The 21,649-nt window shown below is 43.8% G+C and overlaps 1 protein-coding gene across 7 annotated transcripts in view; it reads left to right on the top strand.

Annotated features, from left to right (window-relative positions):
* The window catches only part of PARP6 (poly(ADP-ribose) polymerase family member 6), a 345,720-nt gene that overhangs the window by 270,290 nt on the left and 53,781 nt on the right, over positions 1 to 21,649 (top strand). For 4 of the 7 annotated variants that reach the window (XR_013609850.1, XR_013609849.1, XM_078685023.1 and 1 more), the window contains one exon: positions 11,637 to 11,696. The exons of the other annotated variants lie outside the window; for them this stretch is intronic. Coding sequence is in view for 2 of the 4 variants with exons in the window: in XM_078685023.1 (XP_078541149.1) it covers positions 11,637 to 11,696 (60 nt within the window). In the remaining 2 variants the exon portion in view is untranslated. The remainder of the gene's footprint in view (positions 1 to 11,636; positions 11,697 to 21,649) is intronic. 7 annotated transcript variants of the gene reach the window in all.

A 21,649-nucleotide genomic window follows, 5' to 3' on the forward strand; every position in this document is an offset into this window, starting at 1 on the left:
TCACTAGCCAGTGACTGGAGTGGAACCAGGAAGGAACCAGATGTCGTCGTCGCGATCAGGTGAAGAGTGGACGCTTGACTCTGAAGCCACGTAGACCAGGAGGTGTCTTCGACGACCAGGATGGAGGCACGAGCTGTCCCACGCAGGCTCTCTCTGTCGGCGGTGTCGGATCCGGGCTGGGACTCAACAGGCCTTGGCAAAGGCAACCCATGCGGTGAGTGAAGAAAGCGTCTGGTGCAGACTAGGAGAGTCCGGAGTGCCCCTCTTTTGGAAGGGAGCAAGGGCCTGTCTGAAGCAACCAGACCAGCAGTGAAAATTCAAAGGTTCGTCGTCTAGGAGGCCACTAGCTAGCCGGCAAGTGACCAGACAACGCGTTGAGCAGGAACCATGCAGAAGGGCCCCACGCAGATCTCGTGGATGCTGGAGGGCTGATCTTCTGTGCAGGGGCTGCTCGGGGCTGGGGCTTCTCAGTCCCCAAAGCACTTGGTCGAGTTTACCTCGGGAGTCGTGCTGGAAGCGAAGTGCAGGTTCGTTCAAGATGGCCGGTCCCACGTGTCTCGTCGCACCCACGGGTCTCAGCTTTGCTGCAGATGTAGGTAGAGGTCGGAGAGGTCTGGGAATCTGGGTCTCGTTGGGCTCTGAAGTCTGGATCCTCGAGGGAAGACGACAAAGTGAAGCCGCTGGATGCTTGATGGTGCCTGCAGTTGCAGGGTAGACACTCCTTGCCCACAAGGGAGATTCTTCAGTCTTCTGTGGAGCAGAACGTCGAAGGCCAGAGTTTCTTCATGTTGAATAGTTCAGGATAATCTAATTTGGAATGGGACCAGCTCCTACCTTTATTCTCCTAAAGGGGGCTGCACTACTGACTAGGTCCCTCCCCTGGGTGGGACCAGGAAGGGGGGTGGCTACACCCCCTATCCTTTGTCCGGTTTCCTGCCAGAGCTGGGGCTGGGATGCCCCAGCAACTGGTTTGAACCGGTGTATTCACAGGGCACCTTGTGTGCCACAAGCATGTCTCATTCCTTTCAGGCCTCCCTACCTCAATACACAAAATCCTGTCTGGGGTGGTGCTAGCACCTCCCAAGGCAGGAAACCCTTTGTCCAAGCCATCCTCGCTGGAAGGACTCCCATCAGCAGGAGGTCAGACTTGTGTCTGTGGTGGCAGCATCCATTTTGTGATGCTGATGCTCGAGTTAACTTTAACCGGGGTTCACAGTTACATACATGTCGTGTCCCTCTAAAAGGGTGGAATGCTACCCCCATCACCAGAATTGGCGAAGGGGTAGTATTCCAAATCGTATGACACCTTACTCGACATGTTTTGATAATGTTATACCAGAGATGGCATTTAACCGCGAGGTTGATAATGCACTTAAGAGTATATGGTATAGCGTTATCATGGAACAGCTATTAGGACATGGTTCCGCAAGCTGCAAACAGGCTCAGCTCATGCCAGAGCACCATCTCACATAATTCCAAGCACTCTGCCTTCAGGATTGATAAGGCCTTCCATAGGAGTGACTGATAGGAATATATGTGTCCATTTTAGGGTTAGATATAGGTATACTATATCTACAGCAAAGGGTGTTTACACCACCTTGCCCCAGCTGTCAGGCAGCCAGTTGTGTCAGATTTAGATGGCCAGCCAGGGGTGGCATAATACATGCTTCAGCCCCTGGTAGGCCCTGGGTACACCTATGCCCTGGGTACAGGGACTGATAAGGTGGCCCAGTACCAATTGGTAAATGCACTTAAAGTACATGGATGTCAATTTAGAGAGAGAACAGCTAGGCTGTGGGTCTGATTAGCAGGCCCACAGCCAGGGAAAGTCATAAACCAGTGAAGCAAAAAGCAAAAATCTGGGGTGACCATAGGATTGCAGACCCCACTCTCCTACACCAAGAAGCACAAGACCTATGGGAATGGGCTTTAAAGCACAACATAAATCTTCAAGCAGTGCATGTTCCGGGAACAGAGAACGTCCTGGCAGACGCACTCAGCAGGACGACGGTCTCCACTCACGAGTGGGAACTGCATCAGCAGACAGTGGAGCGCATCTTTCACCTGTGGGGTCGACCAAACTTAGACCTATTTGTGACAAAGACCAACAGCAAATGCCAATTCTTCGCAAGCTGGCATCCGCAAAAGGACTCTCAGGGGAATGCGTTTTCGATAGATTGGTCTCTGACATATGCGTACACTTTTCCACCAATTCCACTAGTACCCAAGGTCCTGCGGAAAATGAAGAGGGAACCATGCCGACTGATTCTAATTGCTCCCAGAAGGCCACGCCAGTATTGTTTTACAGAGCTCCTTCTTCTGTCGGAGTGCGAACCGATTCAGCTGAATCCAATCCCGAACTTTCTCAGCATTCAGAACGGACAGGTTTACCATCCGGATCCAACATCATTGAGATTAGCGGCCTGGCGCCTGAGTACCGTGAGTTCGCCCACCTAAACATCCCGTCAGACTGCAAAGAGATTCTGGCCAAGGCAAGGGCGCCCGCTACCATAAAGACATACAGTCTTAAATGGAAGCGTTTTTGCATCTGGTGTCGCTCAACCGGGGTTCACCCTTTTTCAGCAACGCCGGAGGAGATTCTGCCTTTCTTCCTGCAATTAGCAAAATCAGACCTGTCTCACGCAACCTTGAAGGTCTTTCTGGCTGTGATCTCAAGGTATCGACAGGATGGGACCAATTCCCTTTATTCTGCGAGGATTATACAACAATTCTTCAAGGGCCTCTTTAGAATGTTCCCTCCAGTACGCCGTCCACCTCCGGCGTGACATCTAAATGTGGTCCTGTCACAACTCATGCGTCACCCATTCGAACCCATCCACAAGGCAGACCTGAAATATCTCTCGTGGAAGGTATCATTGCTGCTGGCTTTAACGTCCTCCAGGAGAGTCAGTGATATCCAGGCTTTCACTGTTCACCATCCTTTCCTGCAGTTTACAAGTGACTCTGTAATGCTCCGCACTAATCCAAAGTATATCCCCAAAGTACCTTTGGATTTTCACCTCAACGAACCGATAATTCTAAAGTCATTCTTTCCTAACCCGCAAACACCGGCGGAAAGAGCGTTACATACGCTGGACGTCAAAAGGTGTCTTAAATTTTATCTGCAGAGAACATCCGCTTTGCGCAGTTCTGACCAACTATTCATCACCTACGGTTCAATTCGTAGGGGGCAGGCAGTTTCTAAACAGACTATTGCAAGATGGATATCTTCTGCCATTGCCTTTTGCCATGCACAAGCAGGACGACCGTTGCAAGCAGCTCCTAGAGCGCCCTCTACATGAGCAAATGTCGTCATCTACGGCTTTATTTGCTGGAGTTCCCCTTCAGCAGAACTGCAGGGCGGCTACTTGGGCCAGTCGCCATATATTTACCAGACATTATTGTCTGGAGATAACCAGCGAAGCTGATACTTCTGTGGGTCGAGCAGTTCTACGGAATCTTTTCCAATAAGGTGAGCCTCTGTTTCCCACCTCCTTTTACTGCTGTGAGACGCTTCCTATGTTCTATTTGTTACACATGCTTGCATGATTGCACTCTGCTATGCTTAAAATGATATGTGTATTTTCAGTTTGCACTGTTATATGCCTTATATGCTGACAAGCTCGACTACAATTGGCATCTGCCTAGCACAGATGTACTGCTAGCTACCCTGATTCAGGCATGTGAATCTATGAAAGACACCCCTAATACTGGAGAAGAACAATACTTACTTACCTGTAATCTGTGGTTCTCCAGTATTGGTGTCTTTCATAGATTCACATGCAAACCGCCCACCTCCCCTCAGAGGCTTTTAGGCTATATTGGTTTACCTTCACTCCTTGCGAGAAAATCTGAGAGCCTGAGCCTCTGGGGAGAACCTTCTGGTGGGTGCTGGCGCCTGATTGGCTGTATTTTGGACTATACAAAATGACTAGGATAGTCATAGGTGTGGAAGTTTTTTCTACTGTAGCTTTGGCTACTTTACTTCCTGGTTTGTTTTTATTGGTATTTACTATGTATTTATAGCATATTATTGCTTTTTTATGTACCGTGGGACTCCCACTCCGACGACGGGGAATGATTCAGGCATGTGAATCTATGAAAGACACCAATACTGGAGAACCACAGATTACAGGTAAGTAACTATTGTTCTTATCATAACATAGCATATGATGCCCAGACCCACTAGCCGTCTTTAATAAAAGGTCTGGGAGTAGCAGTAGACCTGTTAATTCAACCAAACCAGTAGCTGGAACAGACACCCATTGACAATGGCGGAAAGAATCGGCCTAGATTCGTGTATCTTTTTCTCAGCGTGCCAGTTGCCTCTACTAGGGCATTTAGTAATACTTTAAGATCCTTATTAATAAGATTAATTTGGGCAGAGAGGTTTCTAAGTATAAGGTATAAGAGGGGTGGATGATCTGCATGGACATAATGGAATTATATTATCTTATTTGCCAATTAAAGCTTGTATATTTTTGGGGGGTGGGCACACATAACCTTGCACACTTAGCAGCGAAGAAGAAAGGCACACGCCCCTATCCTTTGAACTCAGTTGTTCTTATACAAGAGAACAGGCTCAAAAAGGGATTAGACACAGTGATATTCCTAGCAGTGGCTGGCATTTACAAAGGGCTTAAATAGACCATATTTCCCTCCCATCCCCAAATTCCAGTAGCCAACAATCTGTGACGTCCATGGACAACATAACCCAAAGCAATTGCAGAATTAAGTAACATAGGGATTAGCCGACAGGGAGTCCTGCTCATTGATTGCACTCTAGCTCAATTCCCAAACAAAACTGCTCCAGCTAATTCGCTCATCATCTTGAAATACTTTAGGCTGTGAATAACTTTTAAAGACACAGGGCTGAATCTACAAAAGTTAGGAAAAGGGATTTCCTAATTGCGCTTTTCTGCGAATTGCAATTAGAAAATCGCTAATCCTAATGTTTGAAACTCTTTGAGCTTCATTTAGTGATTCTTATTGGGGCGCAAATAGACCTACCTCATGACATGAAGGAGGTTGGTCGCATTTTGTGACCCACTAGAATTTGCTGAAATCACAGGGATGGTGGCCTGCTAGGGTAAGCAGGACACCATGTCTGTGATTGCTTTTAAATAAAGCAATCTATATTTTTTGTAATGCAGCCCGTTTAAATTCAGCATAGGTATGCATGTAAAAAGAAAAAAATGAAACTTTGAAGTTTCATTTTTTAAGGTTAGGCATGGTCTGTGGGACCACTGTCTGCTCTTAAAAACTATTTTACTAACCATTCCCTTAGGGACCCCTTCCCATTTGTTAATAGGTTACCACCATTTTTCACAATGGCAGTAAATTTCAAATGTTAAGCAACCGCATTTCTGTCACAAACAATTTGTACATGCCATTTCAATTCAGTATTAGAAAGGGATGCCTCAAACATGCCCCTTCCAAATACTGAATCGCAAAACCCAAATTGGGATTCGGTAACAAGCTAACAAATCACAATTTGGGCTTTGAACATCCCAAAAAGCAATTTTGCAGTTGGTAAGGCCCGATTTTGCAAATTGGTCTTTTTGCGACCCCAAAAATGCTTCGTACAACTAGCCCACGATCTCAATGCCCAGTGTAACTGGAGACCACAACTTATTTTGCGCAAACACTAAACACTCCCAGGCCTCGCAACCACATACCACAACCATGCACACTATCCAAAGCCACAAACTTGTCATCTCATCAAATGAAGATCAGAAATAACTCCTGAGCACACAACAGTATACAACTCAAACTTGTATCACTGCAATCACTTGAATCTTTGAAAACATATTCAAAGATTCTCCTCTGCTCCTGTTACACTACATGACTACAGTTTGGCTGAATCTATGTCTATAGAATAAAGTCCAGGCGGAAGCACACGTCAAGATTGCCCATTAAGTTTGTGATCATAAAATAATATAGGATTCTTTCATCCCAACTCCTGTTGTGATTGGATGTGAGTTTCTCTCTTGATATGTATTACTTTTTTTGAGTATTCATGTTATGCTGAATGCCCATAGGAGTGCATAGGCAGCGGGCTCGCGGAGCAGGACACTACATAAACACTTTGATTGCCAAGTGAATGAAATGTAGAATCTATTGCTGTTTTTGTAAATTGGTGTAATATTTTCCTTGAATACCAGTTCATTTGTTTGCGACATATTTCACCTGGTTATATTTAAGGAAATGTGTCCTCAGAAACCCTAGAGGGTGCAGAATGTCCACACAGCTCGAGAGCTGTAAAAACAAGATAGTGCAATTGAGCCAATGGTGAACATGTCAGACATGCCACCTCGATTATGTCAGAAATGTCTTCTAAGGGGGCTGGCTAGAATATGAACAATGAGAATACTGTGCTTGTCATCAAAGGCTTAGACATGCAATGTGGAGTATCTACATGCTGGGGTACAATATTTCAACTGCATTCAGAGCAAAAGTAATCTGTTAACTAATATGAACGGATTTTTATTTGTTTGAATTGCTGGTGTGCAATAGATGTTGTGTTCCTATTCGTTGCCTTTTATTGCTGCTTTGTATCTTACAAGTTTCTTAGTCTATTATTCTGACCCCTAGCTTTTAAATCTTTTGAGACTTTCCATAGGTAAACCATCATTAACTTAATCAGATTAGAAATAAACCTGTCTAGTTTGCCAAATGTCAAGTATACTGCTAGATCTCATTAACATGATTGCTCACAGTGCACCGCTCTTCATCGCCCTCTTCATCCTGTCTTCCCTTATGTCTTGGGGGTGAGTACTTAGAATGGGTTTCCTAATTCCTCTCTAACTGCTCCTGGCTCTTATCTCTCTCTTTGTCATGTTGAGTTTTCATGGACCCCATCTTGGCCACACCAGCTTTTTAACTCCATGACTGTTTCACCAAAGTCAGATGATCATAAACTAAAAAGCTGCCTTGCATTGATAGAGTCCTGGGTGCCTGCTACAGACACAAATTCTACCATGTATTTGCTCTCATCCCAAATTGTAACCAGTCCAGGTGTCTAATGATGGATGGCCTTCCTAGCAGACAGTGGCATCACCTCTGCTGTAATTAAATCAGAATGCTCCTCCTCAATGTTATACAAGTTCTACTGTGGAAGCAAGTTCAATACCAAGATTCAGGATCACTGTATAAAATACCTAATACCAGCGATAGAACTGTCTATTCTCAAAAGGATAAGATCCTTCTTTCTCCTCAAGGTATTCCAAATCACATTGTAAGTACCAGTGCGGTGGCCCATAGACAGAAGAGATGAGATTGTGGCAGAAATTCCAAAATACTCTCTGCTCTCCACACTATTTAAGTGCTCGTTTCTGCATTCTGATTTGTTGCAGAACAAAGACATGTAACATGATAATGCCAATTTTTGAGAACCCTGTATGGAATGCAGCTGGTGCAACAATGCCGTAATCATCGTTTATGGCAAAGCTTGCTGTGGCCATATAACTGTAACTCTCCCCAAATGCCTGCTCTTGTTCACTCCCTGGTGTTATTCTGGAGAAGACTGAAAGTGCTCTTGCTGGCTGAGCATCTCAAGTAGTTCTGGATCTCCCCATGTATAAAGCACTCTCCTCCATTGTACAATCCATGAATGTCTCAATGTTACCCGGTCACAGGCTCCATGAAATAGAATAGTGTGTCATTTCTGTGTACATTATTTTTTCATACCCTTTACTATTCAGCATTCAGGTTTGAATGTAGACCTCAGTGGACAATAAATTAGCGATTTACCCATCCTGCCAAACTATACATTTCCTTGCCTCGTGTAGAGCTATGGAACGGCATAGTTTCCACTGGCAGATCCTCAACAGACTCAGACAGTGGAAATGTTTGACCTGGCAGCTTGCCTGCCACAGGGTTGCCCGTGTAGCGTCTTCCCCATGCCAGGAGCATGCAAATGAATGCACCCCACACAGAGCTCTGTAAGAGATGTCTTTATTCCTTGTGGAGGAGCAACCGCTGCACACTGCACACTCCCTGCATCATAACTGTTAGTAACCACACCTTATCACAACCCACCAAGTTACGTAATTCCTTTGTAGAGTCCTCCTAGAACCGCAAGGTTCCTAGAGCACAGTTTCACAACACTATGTCACCCCCTTTGTTAAATAAAAAGTACAAACAACAGTCACATTACATTTACTCAATAAGTTGTTGAGGCGCTTGCGATAGTCAGCCAGATTAGTGGTATGAGACAGTTGAGACACACTCTCATTATGCACTGTTGACACAGGGTCTGGTGCTTGATCTAGACTGGTAGGTGGGGATGCCTCATTCATGATTGCAGGAGCTGATAAATATCGAGGTAGGTGCTTAAAGTGTGACGAGTCCCGTGTGATGGATTTTCCAGAACAATGTGCCTTGACCATGTGTCCTTTGCACGTCACAACCCTCATAGTGTTGACAGCAAATGGAGTGTCTGTTTTCTGGTTTCGTTTTTTCTTAACCAGGACCCAGTCACATTCCTTGAAGACTGTTTCCTGAGCTCGTCAATGCATCCGTTTTCATTTTGCACTTTTGAGAAGTGTCTGTGACACAAACCTTAGCACTCACGGATTGGTCCACTGTCCACTGTGGCAGCTTGGGTCTTATGGCTCTCCTAAATAGCAAGGTAGCAGGACTATCACAATTGTGGAGTGAGGAACTAAACAATACACACAGAGGGCTGGATACAGGGCTTGGTTTAACTCAATTCCCTCCATCGATGCCCGTTAAATTACCCTTTTGAGGGTACCCATGATTCGTTCCACAATTAGCTTTGGGCCACAGAGATGTACTCTTTTGATACTCAATATTTAGTCTAACTAAAAAACAAATTCTTTGCAATTGAAAGGCGGCCCATTGTCAGATTTGAGAATTCAGGGATACCCCACCCTGCAAAGATATCATCCAGTCGCTTGATGACCATGTCCTGGGCTGTTAATGATAACTCCTCTGCTAAAGGAAAGCGTGAATTCTTATCAATGACTACCATGAGATGATGTCCATTTCCTAAAGGCCCAAAGAAATCAACTGCAACTCTGTTCCAAGCATGTGCAGAAAGGTTGGGCATTGTCAGTGAATGCTTGCATCACTATGGGGGAAAGGCAGTTGCAAAGATAACACCGTTTTAGTACGGGCTCCACTAGCTCATGGAGGCGCAGGAACCACACTCTTTCTCTTACGGGGCTTTTGGTGGTTACAATGCCACAATGTCCTTCATGGGCTAGTTCAATGACTTGCTGACTTAGATTCTCACGTATGACGATTCTCGAGCCCCTCAATACAACACTTTCCCTGACAACGGAAAGTTTATCCTGTACATTTTTTAATTTTTTTAATTCAACATCGTCAGCAGAAGGTCTAGCATTTTTCTTCAACAGTTGAGTTGAAATTATGTTTTTGAGGATACGCATGTTCTTGTTAGTATTAGTAGCAGCAATAATCTGTTCAATAGATAGGCTTGCTGGCGTGCTGGACTTCACAATGAATTTACCGTACTCATCAACCGCTTTGGATGTCGATCTGTGATAATGTAGCGGTACTCGTGAAAAGTGTTCAGCAGGCTTGCGTACAATTGTTAGTCATACTCTTGCAGTTGTAACCCCCAGCTCTCAGTGTGAGGGGGCATCTTCGCTTTTGGGTTTCCAAAAATGGGGAGCACCGCTTGATGGTCTGTAATGACAGTGAAAAGCTTTCTGTATAGAGACACATGAAAATGTCTGCAAGACTACACCCCAGCCAGACTCTCCTTCTCTGTCTGAGAATAGGCATGTTCTGTGTCAGACAGGTTGTGACTAGCATAGGCCACAATCTGTCTACGAGCATTTGGACTCTTCTGCAGGCAGTGTCCGTGTCCTTCCACTTGTGTCATACCGGATCGGAGGTCATAATGCACCATCTTCTTTCTTGATGGTCAGAAACAATTTTTTTTCTCGCACCTAGTTGCCTCTGCCTTTAGCTTTTTGAATCGTACCTGGTTTTGCTTTGTATCAATAATTGCTCTGTGTTGTGGCGCAGTGCAAAACCTCTTCTTTCAGCCTTACCCGCAGATTCTGGCGGGCTTTTCGAATGCTGTTTTTGGTAGGGCCTTCAACTTTTTCAATGCCCGTATCTGGGCTGAAGCAGAGCTTTGACTCCACAAACACCAACTTTGGACTGCTTTGCATTGACTTGTGGCTTACATGGCACGTATGAGCAGTTTGCTGTACCGTTGCAAACTCTCAGTGAGTACAGCACTGTCGTTTCTTTGGGCCTCGTATCCCCTATTCATCGTCAGATGTAGCGTCCGCCTCAGCCCGGGAGCATGCAATGAATACTCCACAGACTGAGCTCTTTAACTGACGTGTTTATTCCTCAGTGTACGATCACACACTGCACTCTTCTTACGTAATAACTATTGATAACCACACCTTAAAACCTCCCAGCAAGTTACATAATTCCTCTGTTGAGTCCGCCCAGAACCTCAAGGGTTCTAGCGCACAATCCCACAACACTAAAGCTGGGTCATAGTGATGGTAGCTGCGACCTAACATTAGGACAAATGTTAATTGGTGTGTCTCCCATTGAGCAATGCGGGAGAAAAAAGCACTGTATTGAAACACAGGTTTGGTGAAAAAATTGAAAAACTAAAAAACGAGAAGTGAGCTACTACTTGGTGCAATCTCATTCAACCAAAAAAATAAAAGATTAAAGTGGCAGAGAGTAGGGAGGACTAGCGGGGTATTTTTATTGGTGTTTTTTTTTATTAAACATCTCCTTAGGGCCACTTTACATCACTTCTGCAGGAATTGGTATTTTGAAATTCCTTCTAGTAACATGAGAAAGGGAGAAGGTGGAAATAATAACCTACTTCAAAAGAGGTAAATAATGAATGTTAAATAATTGCTGCATGCTTAGAATACGTTTTTAATAATCTACTTGTAATATTACTTGTGGTTGGAGCCGGTTACCAGGAGGTATGAAGAAGGATCCTGTACAGATAGCTACCTCTTTACTGGCAGAGGCTGACATATTGGCTACAATATTGAAATGATGTGTTGTTTCATGCATTCTGCGAGAGGCTGAGATTTAATAAGAAAGGTACACAGAACACTGAAAAAACTTCTAGGCAAGCAGAGCCATGCGAATCCTCGAAACAAACACTAATAAAATGAAAATAAAACAGCGTAAGTAGTCTCTGCCTGACTGGTTATAAAACCGGAATAGGAAGGGACCCATTGTGGGCGGAAGGAAGGAATGAGGCCGGGCATATTTTGAGGTGGGATCCATTAATGAAACTTTTAAAGCTGTTTTAAAGACTGTTAGCACAGGGTTCCTGGCTGGTTTGGAACAAGAGAGAACAGGAAAACAGTAAAAAAAATGGCTTTCTACATTTTGATAAACTATGTTCATGTAAATAAAATAGCTTATATTTAGCTCCCAATTGCCTTTAGTGTTTGACAAATATTGTTTATCCATTGATGGCGTAACATCCATTGCCAGACTTTTTATGGCTTTCCATCATTCATCCTAGCTTCTCTTTGGTAGTGTTTTTCTCCTCATATTTCAGAACAGTTCTTTTCATTTACACATACATAAACACCACTAACACCGTGGATTGACATTTATATGTTTATGCCTTTTTATTGGCTCAGGTGCTGGTCCAGTCTCCCCACATAAGCATCTGCCCCCGCGCGGGAATATACCAAGCCTCTGTGAGTGTTCTTTGTCACTATAAAACATGTATTCTGTAGTGCAATTTACTTTTCTGTAATTTATTGTACATTGTGTGAGGCAACACTGTTTTCACTTATGTGTATATTTGTGTACATGTTGAAACCAGCTCTACATCAGGATGTGCTACTCTTTCCATGTGGCCTGGAGACCGTGTAAACACAGCGTGTGCGAATGCAGTGACATCACAAATGTAACATGTTATCCTTCTGTAGGAGCCATTTACTAGCACTTGTTAAAAAGGCACATTTGTTCCTCAATAACCTCATGACAGTTTTGTTACTTCATTAGCCTGGAGACTGTAATTATAGGATCCTTTAAATTGTTGTAACATTTGAAGGATTAGAATGACATTCTGTGACATTCTCTTATCGAACAGACGTATGTGTGGGAAAATTTCCCACCGGCAGTTCGCTGGAAGGTTCTCTCCTCCGGTTGATACATCTGTAAATAAATTTCAGATAGCACCACCTATTCCAACCACTTCTTCTTTTCACTGGTGTTGAGGATAAGATTGTGAGGCGGATGTTCTGGTGTCAAGGGTGGGATTGTGAGGAAGATGTTTATCTTGGGACACATAGGGAAGTCCTGAGCAATGGCAAGCTCTTATGAGTCATCGGAAACTGATAATGGGGTACAGCTGGTGCTGTATGAGATGAAGGACTGTTTGCGGCAGCGAGAGATTGCACATGTGATGTGCTCCTCTACTGTTTCCAGGGGAATGTGTTCAGGAGAGTTGGAATATAAGTCTGAAGGAAGATGTGAAACTAAGTTTGTGTGAGAAAGCGAGCTTGAGGAGTGCAATTTATTGGAAGATTGGTGTGGGTCAATTGCACTACTCCTATTAGTGTTACTAGTATATGACCATTTAAAGTGATGATGGGTAGCAAACCTAGGACCATGATGCGTGTGGATGGGGAAAAGATTGTGGTGGACAGTGATCAAGTGCCAGGTGGAAGTGCAATGCATGTGGTGCAGTGAGCTGGGCTTCATACCCTCCTGGGTTTTTGGTAGTGGGGACGGGTCTGTGTGAAGAAAGGACAGATGACAAAAAATGACTGTTGCGGTTTTTCCCACTTCTCCAAGTGGTGAGATTGGACCCATAAGTAAGACTACTGAGTGAGGGGAATGTGTGCACTCACTGTACAGACACAGCTCACCAAGCAAAGCTGATATCAGAGCAACAACATATTATTCTCGTGTGAAGCAAAACATTCTACTAGGCTCAAAGCTAAAACAACAATATGTGCCATGTGCAGAAGCAGCAGAAAGGTAAAATGGCGTGTTAAACTCCTAATAAGCTCATGCTAACTTAACACAGTGTGTAGGCAAAGCATATCTATATGACACCCTCCCTTGATCCGAGCACGGATAAGATAAGATAAGGGGCACATTTTTGAAATGCAGAGTTCAAGAACGACAGTCAGTTTATATTTGAGTAAGTGAAAAATAAAAAATGTCACCCAAAAAAACAAAATCTCATAACCATGACAGTCTAGTCTTCGCCTTAAGCAAAGTCAATAGGCCTGGGGCGTATATTTTATTTTGCATAATCCCCCAAAAAAATAATAAAAAATGTTCAATGTCAATAAAGGTGTCGACAGACCTCAGCCTAACATTGAATATGCAAAATAAGCAGCAACAGCTTCCAAAAGGAAGTCACTGTTCTCATCCGAAAATAGTTCAGACATCCAATTCAATAGCGGGAAAGAACACACATGCTCTTCAATTACCGGAGCCTCTAGAACCATCAGAGGACAACTCGGCGGGTTCTCGATGAAGCTGTGTGTCAAGAATTCTTGCGCCGCTGCGAACACATTCCAACGACCCAGTATTCCATGCATCGCCGCAAAGGCCATAATCCCTCCATCAGAACAAAACAATTCATGAGCAACTAAGGGGCTCATGAGCTGGTTATAATCCACATTAGGAGACACCGTATTGTAGAGATACGAATCCAGGGCCCAGTCGAAATCGCAACTCAGACAATGAAAGACAGGCTGGACATATGTAAAATAGGAAAATCGAAACGATAATCCATAAGCTGCACTTAATGTGGCGAGTGGCAGCGCTCCATAGTATTCAAACATTCTGTTGCGAAACAGTGCCAGCAGCGACAGCTCGTCTTGGAACACAGGATGTGCATCCATTTTGAATGAAACAAAACAGCAAAAGAACGCCGGCTGCCAGCGCCAGTAAAATAGGAAATACACCAAATAGGCTGGAAAAGATTGAATGGAAGAAAGCAGGAATGACCCCAAATATATTTTGAAATGAAGTCACAAGGCCGCTGCTAACCACTTTAAAAAAGTGCGCCAGCCCAGTTGTGGAGGAGGCATTAAAGAGTGTGTGAATTAACTCACCGAAATGCAATGGCAGGTCTGTATTTAATAAAGCATGCACCTCTGTGCGGGTGTTAGCTACGGGAAGGACAAATATTTCACGAGCAGATGTGAGGACAACTTCTTTTTGGGACAATAGAGCTCTTATGCGACTCATCTTATTGAACTCTGCTTTCAAGGTCGGAATCCTCGGCCAGATGGAAACATCCAGCTTCCCATGCGTGGGTGGATACATCATATTTTTACAGCAAACCACACGCTCACTGACGGTAACGACATAAGCAATGCCTTTTATTAAGCGAAAGCAATCCTCATTGTTCAATAGTAAATAACTCCCATTTGCCAGTAATGTGAATGTGGGAACGATACCGGGCACGGGGGTACCTTTCAAAAAACAAGCTAAATTAGACTCGTCTTGATTACAGGAGCCGTGTAATTGGATATTTCTACACATTAATGAGTGATCCGGTGTGTCAGTGCATTCTTCACCATTCAGATAAACTTCCTTGCCCTCCCTAAGGCATCTATATGTAAAAGGAACCGACCAGGCTTCATGGAGATAGGAGCTACCAAGAGGCTCGTATCTACCAATGGCAAAATACTTCATACAATTTTTAAACTCGAATAGAGCAAACGGTAGAGTTATTAATCCGTGGATAAGCCACGTTGCAGTAGTGGCCTCTGCCACAGAAAATGGTAAGGACTCCAAACGTTCAATGTGTAACATGGAAAAAGAAGCATCCTTCATTGAAAGTAAACGTTGCTTATCAGTGAAATTAAACGGGGCAAATAGAGAAGAGGTATTCATGTAATGCCATGGCACCTTTCCGGCCTTGAGCGTCTGCAGGGTCCAAGCAAACTGCATAACAGAACGCAATTGATTTTGACCATGGTATATTACAGACATTTCATCTTGCACAATATCAACAACAGATGACACAATATTATCCAATGTGTAAATGCGGGAAGAAAGCGTGTTAATTGTATTATCTACCACTGCAAGCACCTTTTCTAAATTAGCCTGATCTATAGCCCTAAGGCGGGTAGCCGCCTCAATCTGGAATGTTTTCCAGAATTCGTTATAGACAGCATATATCCATCTTTTAGATCTACCTTTAGCCGGGCCTTTTATGAAATCATTCAGTTCAACATCGTCAGTCAGTTTAGATAAATGCTGTTTAACTGACGCCAAAGTAGAGTGTTTGAGCCAATTCTGACATAATTTGCCTACAGAATAGGTAGTTACAGAATGGTCACTTTCAAAACGGGGATCCACCCTGACCTGTGTAAAGCCTTGAGCCAAACCCAGAAAACGATGTTGGCACCAGTCAGCACTCCTGGGCCAGAGCAACCAGCCATTGGGATCCAAACTGGATATGTTAAAAGAAGAATTTAACATCAGAGTTTGCAACTCACTGATCGAAAATTTGGTAGCATTACCCCAACCCGAATATTCATCCAAATCAGGGAAAGAAGGAGCATTTAACTTTTTAGAAGTAGCCAATCCAAAGCATGTCGTCTGCGAAATGGTAGAATTTAAAAACAACATATGGTTCGAGATGAGACATGCACGGTGCAAAGCCTCAGTGCCTTGTGCCTGCCAACTTTTAGAACCCCAAACAGATTTAAGGTCAACTGTTTCCTTCCACAACTCGTAGCTTCCAACAGCTAGCTGGTCTAGAAATGACTTTGAATACAATAATTTAGTATCGGTAAGTCTAACTTTGGATATGGCCTTTTCGGTCATTTTAAAATAAAATACTTTGGGATTGGACTGATTAAAATCAGTAAAATAAGTGTACTTTTTCAAAAAGGAAACAGAACTGCCTTGTACAGGAGCCGGACAATATTCCCATTGTGTATAATTTACAGTGCTCCACCTGGTATTAGTTTTATGTAGGTAGTGATTGCCAAAATGTTGGTAACAAAATAAATCACCATAATTAGCAGATTCTAAATACAAATCCTCAGCATCAAAGGCAGCATAATATTTCAAATCAGAAAACAATGCTTCTACGGCCTGCACATCCCAATCGTCAGAACGTATGTTTTGTTTAACTACATCCCCCAATTTAACTCTAAGCACATTAGGGACATTGATAACCTCAGTAGGGCCATGGATTTGAAATTTAACAGCATCCCATACAATCCCAATCAGGACAGGCCAAGCCGTGATGTTAACAAAAGCCAAGTCTCTCTTCAATCTGTGTGCAGTATGCGAGGAGGAATGGGGTGCCAAGGTTCCATTGAGATGTCGAATTCATGTTCTCTCTTTGACATAGTGTCCATTGACGATACGGAAAAAATAAAACACAAAACCAATTGACATAAAAAGGTAAATCGAAAAAAGCACCAGCCAAATATATGTCCAAGGGGGAATTAAAAAATGTTTTTTAAATAATCTTGTATAAACAGTAATCCGTGAAGGATTTCTTGATGTGTGTGAAACAGTGTCAAATGAAAATCTGGATTCTGTGGCCAAGTCAGTTTGTAAATCAGGCATTGATAAGTCAGTTGGGGAAGTGTAGTCAGTTTCATCAAGTTGAGTACCACGCAATGTACTCAATAAAGGACTAGAAATTGCAGGCATCTCGAGGGCAACCTCAGGCTCAGGATTCGAAGCCGTGGCCAATACAGAATTTCTCACAATCGAAGGACATGAGACTGCCGGTGTCATACTAAGAAGAATCGGCCACTCTGTGTATCTTGACATTGTCAATGGAGATATACCAGTTTTCCTTACAACCTGGAAGTGGTGGTAAAATGACTGTTCTTGTGCCCTTCACACCAAGCGCTGGAGCTCGATAAGAGGGACCAAATTATTTCCTGTTTTCGATCTTCTCTCGAACCAATTCTCCAACTTGGGGTAGCCAGCCAACTACCTGGATCTGCAACGCATCATCTGAGGTGGAGGGTGAATGTTCCTTTGCAAGACTGTCTCTCGTCTCTTGTAGAGTCTGTAAAACATTGCAATGTTCATCTACGTCAAAGGAGGCAGCAACAGTCGCCGAGTCTAGACCGTCAAGGTCCAGTACATACATCTTGATACCAAAGAGCATTTCGTATGGGGTCCGCCCACCCAGATACCTTCTAGGGAGATTATTAAGCGCATGCTGCACGCCATTGAGGTGGGCCAGCCAGTTCCTGCCAGTGCCTATAACTCGAGCTGTCAATGATTGCTTTAAGTCACGGTTCATTCGTTCCACAACACTATTACCCTCAGATCTGTATGGAGACGAAAACTTGACTTGAACCCCCAAAGAAGCCGTGGCATCCTTATACGCCTTAGAGGCGAAAGCAGGACCCTGATCCGAATGGAAGGTACCACAGGCAAAAATCCCTACAAAGACACGCAAATCTCTTATGACAGTCCATGAATCAGCGCTGCGGTGAGGCCATACCCACACAAAGCGTGTGCATGAATCAACTGCTACTAAGATAAACTTATACGCAGTACCAGAAGGAAAAGGACCGCAGTGATCTAAATAAACACATCCAAGTGGTTTGTTAGAAATGAACAACTGCGTCTGGGGCAGACGCGCAGCAGTTGAAGGCTTAATCTGCTGGCAAATGTCACATTGAAGGACATAATCATGCGTCTGTTTGTACCGTCCCCGCCACCAAAAACGCTGTTGTAACTGAGCCACAGTGGCTGAAACGCCCGCATGCGCGGACGCAACTTCTTCATGGGCCGCTGTGAGCAATGTGTGTCTGCGATCCGCGTTGGGAATCAATCTCTCCCCAACGTCAGGTATTTTCACATAAGGAACCTTATCGGGACTTAAGTGGTATGAATACTTCAAAGGGAACCCCTTTGGATATTTACCTCCCTTCTCAGTTGCAGCAACAGCTGCCAAGATATCATCGTCAATCTTACTTTTGGACCGTGTAACTGCTGCAACTAAATATGTCGATACTGCTGATTTTTTACTGCCTCATCGGCAAGCGAATTGCCAACAGCGTGGACTCCCACGCGCTGATGACCAAGAGTATGAATTACAAACACGAGTGGCAATTGCTCCTTAAGCTCAGCCACTCGGACCCAGATCATTTTATGTTTTATTGTGCTACCCTTGGAATCACGAAAATCATTCTGAATCCAAAAGAACAAGTCCTCATTGTAAGACTGGACACAGTAGTAAGAATCACTCACAATAAGAGTTGTCACACTAGGATCAGCGTACTCCAATGCAAGCATCAGAGCACGAAGCTCTGCCAATTGTGCGGTGCAGTCCCCTGGAGTCTGCGTGTGCACGACCCTGGACTTGAACTCATCGTTCACCAAGGCACCTACCACAATGGCGCAAGCGATAACGTATGCGTGCTTAGACCCATGCGCAACTTGCGCTGAACCATCAGTGTATATGATGCAATGGAAATCCTCCAAAGCCGCATAGCCAAAGGCGCAGGATGAACAAATTCATATTGCAAAAACTCCTGCGACTATAAGGAGGCATCAAAAATAAAGGTGACATCCGGAGATGTCAATGATGCTGCCCATTGTATCCACCGAGGGTGCAAAGCTTTAGAATTAGGTACACTGGCTTTCGTAACTGCTTCTAATGCAGGAAACGGGGTAACAACCAACATACGTTTTCCCTGTGACAGAGCACGATCCTTAAGAATCGCCATCTGCACTGCTGTCAAAACTTTCTCCACAGTGGAAAATCGCATTTCAGCCGAAGTGTACAAGTGTGACTTGTGGGCAATAGGTACTGTGTCGTCTCCCTCGTTAAAAGTAAGGTAAGTGAAACCCACCGCCCCAGGGATGATTCTTATCACCAGGTTGGTGTGGTTATCACGAGTCAGTAAAAATTTAGATTCGAGCAGATCAGCCTGCAAAGATTGCAGAATAGCTGAGTGTTCTGGCAGCCAGCACGATTTGGTAAAAGTAGGTTGTATCAAAGCATACAAAGGCTTGATACGCTGGGCATATTCAGGAATGTATGTCCTCCCGAAATTCAAAAATCCCAGCAAAGACTGTAATTTTTTCAGAGTTGTCGGAGCGCGCAGTTGTGCGCATTTCTCCAAGAAGTGAGGAGCCAATCCTCGGCCTTCATTGTTGAGCTCGTAGCCCAGGAACAACACTGTATACTCTGCAATGTGCGATTTTGAAAAGTTGAATTTGTAACCGAAGTCCGCAAAGCTACAAATTATGCGGTCAACATTACACAGATGCGCCCAAAGTTCGTCGTCAGTGAGATGAATGTCATCCACATACGAACACGCATCTGGGTCCACTCTCTCTAAGAGAGAGACTATGCGGGCAGCAAATACTCCTGGACTATTCTTATAGTCCATTGGTAAACGTCTGAACTGTTTTTGTTCGCCGCCGCACGTAAAACTGGTCCATTGGGAACTCAGACCATCCAAATGGTGGGCATAAAACACGTTGGATATGTCAAGCGTGGTTTTAAACCGCTTACGCACAAGACTATCCAATAAAGCAGAGCCGTGAGTATTCTGTACTGCACAGGTACGGCAATGCGAGTTTAAATGCCGGTAATCCAATACCAAACGATATGATCCATCAGGCTTGGTCACAGTAAAAAGAGGGTTATTCATCGGTGACACACACGTTTAAATTACTCCTTGGTATTCCAATTGTTCAAGGATTTCCGCAACGGAAGCCTTTGCTTCGCGTCGGATGGGATATTGAGGTTGAGGCTGTGGCATAGACCGCAAAGGAATCACGTGGTGTGGGGAAAATGTATGCCAACCACAGTGTGTACGGTACAGAGCCGGCGCAAGGGCTTTAGCCCACTCTTCGGAAAAATTCAGCGCATGCTCCTTCGAGACTTTTTGACCATGGTATATTACAGACATTTCATCTTGCACAATATCAACAACAGATGACACAATATTATCCAATGTGTAAATGCGGGAAGAAAGCGTGCTAATTGTATTATCTACCACTGCAAGCACCTTTTCTAAATTAGCCTGATCTATAGCCCTAAGGCGGGTAGCCGCCTCAATCTGGAATGTTTTCCAGAATTCGTTATAGACAGCATATATCCATCTTTTAGATCTACCTTTAGCCGGGCCTTTTATGAAATCATTCAGTTCAACATCGTCAGTCAGTTTAGATAAATGCTGTTTAACTGACGCCAAAGTAGAGTGTTTGAGCCAATTCTGACATAATTTGCCTACAGAATAGGTAGTTACAGAATGGTCACTTTCAAAACGGGGATCCACCCTGACCTGTGTAAAGCCTTGAGCCAAACCCAGAAAACGATGTTGGCACCAGTCAGCACTCCTGGGCCAGAGCAACCAGCCATTGGGATCCAAACTGGATATGTTAAAAGAAGAATTTAACATCAGAGTTTGCAACTCACTGATCGAAAATTTGGTAGCATTACCCCAACCCGAATATTCATCCAAATCAGGGAAAGAAGTAGCCAATCCAAAGCATGTCGTCTGCGAAATGGTAGAATTTAAAAACAACATATGGTTCGAGATGAGACATGCACGGTGCAAAGCCTCAGTGCCTTGTGCCTGCCAACTTTTAGAACCCCAAACAGATTTAAGGTCAACTGTTTCCTTCCACAACTCGTAGCCTCCAACAGCTAGCTGGTCTAGAAATGACTTTGAATACAATAATTTAGTATCGGTAAGTCTAACTTTGGATATGGCCTTTTCGGTCATTTTAAAATAAAATACTTTGGGATTGGACTGATTAAAATCAGTAAAATAAGTGTACTTTTTCAAAAAGGAAACAGAACTGCCTTGTACAGGAGCCGGACAATATTCCCATTGTGTATAATTTACAGTGCTCCACCTGGTATTAGTTTTATGTAGGTAGTGATTGCCAAAATGTTGGTAACAAAATAAATCACCATAATTAGCAGATTCTAAATACAAATCCTCAGCATCAAAGGCAGCATAATATTTCAAATCAGAAAACAATGCTTCTACGGCCTGCACATCCCAATCGTCAGAACGTATGTTTTGTTTAACTACATCCCCCAATTTAACTCTAAGCACATTAGGGACATTGATAACCTCAGTAGGGCCATGGATTTGAAATTTAACAGCATCCCATACAATCCCAATCAGGACAGGCCAAGCCGTGATGTTAACAAAAGCCAAGTCTCTCTTCAATCTGTGTGCAGTATGCGAGGAGGAATGGGGTGCCAAGGTTCCATTGCGATGTCGAATTCATGTTCTCTCTTTGACATAGTGTCCATTGACGATACGGAAAAAATAAAACACAAAACCAATTGACATAAAAAGGTAAATCGAAAAAAGCACCAGCCAAATATATGTCCAAGGGGGAATTAAAAAATGTTTTTTAAATAATCTTGCATAAACAGGTATCCGTGAAGGATTTCTTGATGTGTGTGTAACAGTGTCAAATGAAAATCTGGATTCTGTGGCCAAGTGAGTTTGTAAATCAGGCATTGATAAGTCAGTTGGGGAAGTGTAGTCAGTTTCATCAAGTTGAGTACCACGCAATGTACTCAATAAAGGACTAGAAATTGCAGGCATCTCGAGGGCAACCTCAGGCTCAGGATTCGAAGCCGTGGCCAATACAGAATTTCTCACAATCGAAGGACATGAGACTGCCGGTGTCATACTAAGAAGAATCGGCC

This window comes from Lissotriton helveticus, chromosome 3_2, assembly GCF_964261635.1.
Source record: "Lissotriton helveticus chromosome 3_2, aLisHel1.1, whole genome shotgun sequence".
NCBI classification, from domain to species: domain Eukaryota; kingdom Metazoa; phylum Chordata; class Amphibia; order Caudata; family Salamandridae; genus Lissotriton; species Lissotriton helveticus.